At 42.5% G+C, this 9,390-nt stretch overlaps 1 protein-coding gene across 3 annotated transcripts in view; it reads left to right on the top strand.

Annotated features, from left to right (window-relative positions):
- Positions 1–3,134: 3,134 nt before the first annotated feature.
- LOC106639359 (uncharacterized) overlaps positions 3,135–9,390 on the top strand; it is a 67,224-nt gene continuing 60,968 nt past the window's right edge. For all 3 annotated transcript variants that reach the window (XM_089597295.1, XM_089597294.1, XM_014352922.2), the window contains exon 1: positions 3,135–3,753. In XM_089597295.1, the coding sequence (XP_089453421.1) occupies positions 3,630–3,753 (124 nt within the window). In that variant the 5' untranslated portion in view covers positions 3,135–3,629. The remainder of the gene's footprint in view (positions 3,754–9,390) is intronic.

Here is a 9,390-nt window from a genome sequence, read left to right as displayed (position 1 = left end):
TATATTGTAACAAAGATTTTCTAATGGCCGTCCGCTATAATCACAATACAAGTTCACCGCACTAAATTCAAAATAAAAAACAAAAACAAAAAAACATCTTGACCAAATTATTTTAGCCCGAAGATTTTTCCTCGCGCCTAGCCCTTTTTTTTAATCACCGCGACACGCCTATCGTCGCACATCCCCGATTAACCTTCCGCCAAGCAACGCCTCGCGCGTGTCATCCCCGCAACGACATTTTTTCATTCCGACGCGAGCTCTGCCTCTACCATCTCAAGTGCACAAGCTAATCTCCGAGTTTCCAGCGGCACACTCGCCATTCGCTTTCCGATTCTATTTTTGCGAGATTACCATGATGAAAAAGCCGACCCTCCACCCGCGCGTTTGAGGAATATCAAAGTTTGATTGCGAGCATGACTGCCGGGGACTATACGAGATTGTATACATGATTTTTTTTGGGTAAGCCGAGCTTGACTCTCTGCTGCATCACGTATTTTTATGCACAACAATCGCCGACGTAGTGACGCGAGGATGAGTCAAGTGACACCGGGTTGATGTTCTCTCTATATCGGTCGCGAATTGTTGTGCCTTGACGCGCTTCCTAACGGCCGTGATAGTGCATGTTGGATACAGATAAAAAAAAAAAAAAAAAAAAAAGAAAAAAGAAAAAAAAAAGAGAGTTACTTTCAGAGCTCAGGACTCGTTTGAGCTGCTCGATATGCGATACGATGGCGTTCCAAGGTATTGTGCGACGAGGTATTTCGAGGTGTCCTCTGATGTGGTATGCGCTATCGGAAGCGGATCGCTTGGAATTGATTTTACCTGCAGATACGGTGCACTGATACCCCTTTTCTTCTTCTCAAGTACATTTTTCAATGACCACCTGTTGGCAGATCGCGCGTGTATACACAGGGCATATACTATGCAATGAATCAATTGTCGTTTGTTACACATTAACGGCAGTGAGTAACGTATCGGAACAACAATTGTTTTTTCAATCGAGTAGATGATGTATATATTTATACATATATATATATATATATATTTATGTATACACATACATCCAAGGTGATTAGAAATAAAACTATAATCGATAGCGAGAACAAATACCTTATGCACGTTTTATTTATACAATGTCACAGCGAGGTACGAGTTTTCCGGTTTGTTGAACTTTCATTGCCTTTGTCGTAATTTTTTCTTATTTTTTCCTTCTCTCTATTCGTCACCGAATAAAAATATCCACTATAGTTTGCATCGCACTATACGTTTTGTGCTTGAACAAAAAAATGACGAAAAGCCAACCCATCGAGACGTCGATTACCCCTTTTTTTGTTGCTTCCTAACTAGTTATAGGTTAGAATGAGCTGAAAAAATAAAAATTTATCGTATACGTGTCCCCCTCAAGGCGCAACAATCGATCTCGTAACTTCAGCATATAGCCCTCGCCCGTCTGTACAAAAAGGAAGAGAGAAAGTATTCTACATTTCACGGAGACGAGACACCATCAACGGTCGCCCATCACAAAGTTATTGTCTCCGCTCGCGTAGCCGTAAAGAAATTCTGCTCAAGGCGGCCGGAGAGAGGAGAGAAAAAAAAAAAAAGGAAAGGCGGAAGATGAAGAAAGTCGCCGTAGACGCCCCCCCCCCCCCACGGACGTGTACTCGTGTACACTATACAACTATGATGTACCCGGGCATTGTAGAGGCGAGTGTTCGGAGTCGAAAAAAAAGCTTCGAAAGCAGCTCGCCGGGAGCTTCCGTTTTTCATCGATTACGCGCTCGGCTGCCGTGTTATCGTCGGCTGCACGGAAGACTCCGGTGGTCATGCATCGCCTCGTATACCCCCGCGCGTTCATATTCATATACTTACTGGTACGAGTTTTTCGGGGGGGATGGCCGTTAATCCCCGAGCGACACTTTGTGCCGTATACATGCGAAAGAAGGGGTTTTTTGTCAAATTGAAAAGATCCTCGGCGTTAACAATACCTTACTCGTATGAAAACCAATGCATCTGTTACGCTCTTGTGTGCAAGATTCTTGAGGTGCATACGCATATTGTTACACGTATACAACACACGTACGCGGTGTATAAATTATAAGCGAAAAAAAAAATACTCATGCATTTGCTCAAACGCATACGCCCAATTAGGTGTCTCAAGAGTACACAATACGTATAGCTCTCCAACTTGCTGCAGAGTAAGTATATATAGGTACACTATATGCATACGTGTAGCAAAGGGGTTATATTTCTGCCCGGATTTTTTTTTTAAGAATATACTATAAGTACGCGTGTATGCAGATTGCACGAAGTGGCGGTGTGGTGACCGTGCGGTCGAGTGTCCCGCTGCACATAAAGAGCGAGAGATGAAGCGAAACGAAAAAAAAAAGACGGCGATGACGAACAAATAAGAGAGCAAAAGTGACAATTGTGTTCACACACACACACAGCGATATACCATAGTCCACTCGTTTCTCAACGATGAACAAACAACACTATTTTTTATCCGTGAACGGAGCATAGAGAGAGAGGATGTTTGATTTGTGCGAGTGATACAGGTACACCGACTGTATACAATGACAACCATCTAAAGTGCTGTTGTTTTGCACAAGTATTCAGAAGCTTCGTCGTCGATCAACCAATTTGTAGCCAAGAGGGGTAAAATCAAAACTTTGGCTTCGCATATATGTGTCGGACGGGGCTTACATTCTTTCGAACAGCTATCCCTGCAGCCATTTGAAGCTTCAGAAATACATGTAGATGGATGTACATATGTGTCTGTGTTTTAATTTCACCCACGCCTCCCACGCACGTCTCTCTCATTACTTTTCATCTTATTAGCATATGGACATGTATAGTATGGCATGGAAGAGAGAACGAGAAAAAAACCCATAGGAAATAGGAATCCCTTCAACATTTACATGCTGCGTGTGCAAATGTCTATACAGATTCGAATTTTCGAAATAAACGACGAGTGGAGTATATATAGCTATAGCGCTTATGGTGGATGTGGTGGCGGGGAGGGAAAGGGAAAGGGGAAGAGAGAGAGAAAGAAAATCTCGGAGCGGCGAGCGTCGCGCCGCCGCCGCCGCTACTGCTGCGAACTTCTCACGGAGCCGTCAGTCGGCCGCCGAAAGCGCACCTAGTTGGACGTTGAATCCACGTCTCATCAGTTCGTATTTTACCCAAGTTTGGCTCTACATCATTTAAACTCTTCTGTAATATACTTATTATATACTTACTTAAAAAACCGTACGTTAAGGACAGCAAGAAACACCTGCGTATCGCCCCATATCTGTATCTTCGAGTTGTATATATTTATAACCGTTTTCGCGAGTGTTACTTTTTTCGCTCTCGATAGTATTAACAGTTTTCGTGATCGCGCGTGTGCATGTGACAAAAAACTTCGATGATATTACGCACAGTGCGGTCGTTGGTGCGAAACGGGAAAAAAAACACTCGGTAAATAATGGCGTTCGCGAGTGAAGCAGTGCAGACGAGCTACACGAGCAGTGAGGTTGTTATCGCGGGTTAAGGTGGCGATAGCAGTTTTTTATTTGTTGAAATAAGCCTTTTCGGCGGGTTGTTGTGAGTTTTTTGAAAAGGACAAAGTCTGTCGCAGCCGACAGAGCATGAACATGATGATCGCGCCCCAGGTCGTGGGTGTCCTGCTCAAGAAGCCCGGCCAACAGCAAAGCTGCCATCATCGCAGTCCCAGGATTCCTCCGGTCGATCATCAGGAAACCAAAATTAGAGGTATGTATCTATGCGCCAACCGTTGATTTATCGTTCGATCGCAAGAGCATTCGGAGAACTATACGAAATTTTGTCTAAGGCTAGCCCAGGGCAACCTTAGAGTGATCCTATCGGCAAATCATTAAGACGTAGGTAGACCTGTCGATAAGTCTTTCGAACCTCTCAATCTCTGTCTATGCTCGCTCGTTTTTAGATGTTCCCCGTTGACCTTAGATTTTTGTCTGTACACCATTCAAATCATTTATCGTGACCCGGATTCGATGCGCGTATCCCGGTTAATACAATACCTACTCATATATATATATGTATATACACATGTGTACGAGTTCAAATGCTACTTATGCCGGATTTGAAAGTTTTCGTTTTTTAACGAACGGCTGGGATTTAGCGTACAGAGGTGCGCGTGTCAAGTTTAATCTTTTGTATTTCATCGTGTGTTGTGGGTATTGTGCGGTGCAATACGTATATAAATATATGCAAGCATATAATACGGACAAGACAGATAAGTATGGCAGATATTGTGGTTTTTGCTGTTGTTGTTACTGCACCGCAGTAGTTGTACTTATATTTTCCAAACGTCTAGTTTTACATGCACTTGTCTCTTGTGTTTCATATTTTTTTAAATCAATTGTTTCTTTTTATGATTCACACTTTCAATTTCAACCAAATTATGAGCTCACTATTAAATTTTACTTTAATTTTTTTTTTTTTTTTTTAATGCACATAGTAGATACAACGATACAAGTCATACTTGACAAAGCGTAAAATACTATGACCTGGTTTTGAAATCTCAACTTTATATTATACAGTGGCGCTTGGATAATCATATTGATAAATTCGACGCTGTAAAAATTCTCAACTAGATGTTTAGTCCCGGAAGCATGTGTTTATGTATATAAGTTATATTTACAGGTAGATGGATTCTGAGCAAAGTAGAAACATTTAAAAATACTGAATACAAGTTTGCTAGAATGTTTGCGTTATAATATACTCGGTGTATTGCTGATACTTGCGTACAAAGTTAACGCATCACAGGTGGGTGAGAAAATTTTGCAATGGTAAACAAACAAACGAAGTACGATCGTGAAGGACGTGTGATAACATCGAGATAAGAACGATGTCAGCGATCCTTGCCTTCAATTATTCTATTACTTGGATTTTTGCCAACTCACATGAACCTTATCTCATGTCATCGTGGTACCTATACAAGTACACGAGACAAGAAAATTTCGTAACTCGCGTGATTACACCAACTTTGAAAAATAATTTCGTAGAAAGCATTACGTACAAGCTACCTTCCTACATACCTACCTAGAAAAATAAATTAAAATCATACACGTAACCCAACGAAAAACCAAGCAGAAAAAGAAAAGTTTCGCGAGTATATAAGTAAGTGCTCCTCCTGCGGCGCTCAATGTGGGAGCGCTTTCAGAGAAAAACTCGAAAACGACAACAAGCGACGTTGAAACTTCGGAGAAATGATGTTACGTTTGCAAGGTACACTTGTGCACGTACATAATAATACATACAAGGATATTTGTTATTATTTTATTACAACGTGATTGAAAAATTTTTAAGTTATTCAGAGTCCCGTGACATTATAATAAATATTGTTGTAAGTGGTCTGATAGATCAGGTTTTACTTGAAGTAATGCATTTTAATTGCTTGCGTCTATTCTAAGCTTAATTTTGTTTACAATTTAATACTAAACACTATGTATTACTCATAATTACCTGTCAATATTTATAACATTTTATTTTTAGTATTTCTAAAATTAAGATCGAATGTATTGCTTACTAGAAATCTTACTCTGTTTGATTATTTCATGAAAAAAAAGGAAAATACGAGAAAGTTCAACGATATTTGCATTGATTCGTACATTTTCTTCAAACATGATTATTCATCCGTTAAATAACACCACGCAATCCACACTATACATCATCGACGTGATTCAAATAAATATTACCCGCATTCTCTACCTAAGCGCTAATGCGCATTCCAAATGCCAATACGCCTCGATCACCGATACCCTATTAATAAAAATATGATCATTAACCGAAACTCGAGCCTATTATTAATACAAATACATTCAAAACAGCTCATACAGAGAAACAGAAAAAGAGGAACGCTATCAGCGATAAATTAGCGGTGATGCAATGGAACACGCGAATGGGATTTTTTTTTTATCATCCGGCGAGATCGAATATATACGCACACACGATCTTCAGCCATGACAGCACTACCGTGTGATTACACGCTCTCGCGCGCCCTGAATGAACGGATGATGATTCTGTGTATTTTATTCTTTGATTTTTTTTTTTTTTTTTTTTTTTTTTTTTTTCTTACATTAAAAGTACGAACATCTCCTCATGTCTTGGTGTGTCTCCTAGGCAAGGTCACCGCGCGCCTCTTCATTGTTTTCGATGCGCACATTTACCATTCCCTCGAGTCGTCGTCGAATTCACACGGATAACCGAGTCATCCTCGCCACCTGCGCCAATTCACGTGAGAACGCCTTATTTATCACTCGCAATCGAATAATGAAAACGACCGACCTCTGCTCCGGGAGATCTCGAAAAAACACAGCGCACTCGAGAGCGAAGTTTAGTCTGGAGGGAGAAGCCTCTATTTATATCCGTTTGGAGTTTTTGCGTGTATTTTTCAACGAAAACAAGCCCGCGGTAATTGGCGCTGCTGCGGGGAAGAGGTGGCCGAGCGAGCCCAGCTGGAGCGCACTTTGCGAAAACACTTTAGCGCGTAAGCCCGAGAGAAGGAGGAGTCGATTTATCAGTAGCTTCCACATGGTTTCGGAGGGAAAAAGAGAGCGAGGGCCGTGCCAAAAACGAGGCTCTTTTGCGCTTTTTGGGTGACCTTATCCCTCTGGCCGAGCGTGTACCCATACACATATATATTTTTGTTCGTTTTCGCCCGCTTGATAAAGCCCCTGCACGTGCGGGAGAAAAATAACACACGTGGCTGCTAAGTACCTACGATCTTTCTCTCGCGCTCAGCATATACTCGTGCGTGTGAGTGTTTAAAAGGCATTAAAATTGCCAAACAGCTAACTCTCTGGTGCTGCGGTGCTCTTGAGAAAAATAAAACAAGGAGGTGGATGAAGCCCGAAGCCCAAGACGAACGGCCTCCGAACAGCGTGCACCATGTTGCAAGCGAGCGCGGGGCGGAGGAAATGGTCGCTAAAAATAACGCCATCCATCCAAAAGAGAGAGAAAGAGGAACTGCTGCAGCAGCAGAGAAGGCCTTGCTCCGATAAATCAGCATTTCCTCTCTCGCTCTCCTCCACCGCTGCTCCATCGCGACGATTTTCGTTGCCGCCACCCTTCGGATGCACCGTCGAAAAATATACGCCCAAATCCGACGGACAAAGAAGAAGTGCACTGAGCTCGGCTTTTTTTAATCATCCGTGTTGCACCTCTACCCTTTCGTTAATTCTATGACGGGTGGCGCAAAGTTGTAATGTGCGAAAAATCGTTGGTTTGTTTTCGTTGGTGCGCGCCGCCTCGATCGAAACAAGTAATAAACAAATCCATTGCACAATTCTAGACTCGGAGTGTCGCTGTTTATCATGGCGTGTATGCAATTTAGCGCCGTTTTTTACATGATACCATCGCGACGATGCGTTTGTTGATAATCTACATCTCCCCGTATGTAACGAATTCATGGCTAAACTATCGCAAGATTGCTCGTTCGATTCGAGTGGAATTTTTTTTTTCTCTTACTTGCGCGATTACTGTCCAAAACAACCAACTCTTGATGGATAAGATCACGTTAACCGTGAGCTTCTGGTGGAGTTTTCAATCGGTACAGGTAAGGACAAAAGAAACGTAGGTTTCGCGGGAATCACAAGGGCGTACACATGTCCGAACGAGCGGGAAGTTAGCATTTGTTTTGGCCCCCGAGGGATCCTTTTAAAACCCTCAGGAGCGATAATGGAAGAGAAGAGGGTGATGCTCCGAAAATATATAGCCGCCGCGCTTTGAAGTACTTGGCCCTGTGGAGGGGAGGAAGGGGAAAAACCTCAGCGGAGCGATCGATGGCTGGCTCGATGGCTGGTATAGTGGTACATGTATACCAACAAGTCCCGTGAAAAGGTGCAATTAAGCATCGACAAATCTGTTTTGGCAGAGCCCCGAAAAGGGGTGTATGTGATCCCTCTCCCTACCTTGATTTCCGACTACTGCCCTGGCCTCGTAGCTTATCGTCTTATGTACGCATTTTTTTTTTTTATTTATTTTTTTTTTTCAACTCACCCCGTAAATTACGAGTTTCAGGCAGATTAAATCTCGTAAATATTTTTATCGGTCGAAATAAGGTTTATTTATAATCACTGTAAACTAAATTATACAATAACACCCAAGCCCGCACTATACTGTACTCTCTCGAAACTTGGAAAGATAAGCTCGATGCCATTTTTACATTTTTTGAGTTTTGTACATGAAAAAAGTTTTGTGCATCATTGACGATTCGAGCCCCGTAATCCGGTATCTGGGCTAGAGTGCCGATAACGGGACCGGCGTGTCCTCTCTCCCACGTCTTCTATTACACGCGCACACGTTTAACAATCTGAAAGGGAAAAACGTGTCCGAAAAACACACCTGACTCACACGCCTCGAGTACCTCTTGTCCCGTCTCGGGTACATAATGTATACAACATGCGCTCCAACGGTGTTTCGACACTTGATTTTCGGGCTACACTCACCGATAGTCGTTGCAAAGGTTTTCGGTAAATACTCCTCGAAATACTCAGTACATGTACTTATACTCTGCCATTGTGCGCGGGCAATAAGTATCAAATTGAAAGTGCGGTGCTACTGGCTGCGGCTTCGTTCCCCAAGGATGGAGTTTTATCATCTTTGGGTACACGTTCAAAATAGTTCGGTGTGTGTCCTTGACACGGGAGGGAAACGTACGCGCATACTCTTCAAAACAACTATTTTTCCCATTCGGATATATGATATTATTGGAGTTTTTTTCCTTGCTTCTTTTAAATCTCCATTTGGACGTAAACACCGACACTTGTGAGTCACTCCGAGGACTCTACGACAACCCTTATAGTTTTACCATCAATTTCAACAAAGACACCGAGAAGAAGGTGGTATGTATGGATATTCGATCGAAAACAAAATCGTCATCGAACCTACTACCTACGTTACCTCCCATAGCGTATACACTGCACCTACATGGGTGTATTTCGTACGCGCGACCGGCATACGAAGCGCGCCCGTGAAAAGCCCTGACCCATTTTTAACTCTTTCCCTTTTTCTCGCCTCTATCTCCCCCTCTCTCTCTCTCTCTCCTTGACAGGACAGAAAGACACTACTCCCTACACGTGACTTATCAAAAGTGTATGTATGTGTGCTGCAGAAAAGAGCCATGTACCTGCAGTATATCGGAGATTATAACGCGCCATTGGTGCGTCGTGTGCGATTGGACGTCGAAACTTCGGGCGATCGATCATTTACGTATGCCACCACTAAGATAACTTGTTTCGATGGCCACTCTCTCGTGAACGGTTTATTGGGTTAGTACATACTCGTATTTTAATTTTCATCATTTTCTTTTTCAAAGCCTCTAACTTCATAAATCACCAACTTTTGTTATCCACAATGGCTTTTGCG

The sequence above is a fragment of the Copidosoma floridanum genome, unplaced genomic scaffold (genome assembly GCF_036245765.1).
Source record: "Copidosoma floridanum isolate Cflo_tuat_1 unplaced genomic scaffold, Cflo_Japanese_pri ptg000032l, whole genome shotgun sequence".
Classification (NCBI taxonomy): Eukaryota; Metazoa; Arthropoda; class Insecta; order Hymenoptera; family Encyrtidae; genus Copidosoma; species Copidosoma floridanum.
Note: the sequence above shows the minus strand (reverse complement) of the source record. Positions and strands in the feature narration are given on the sequence as shown.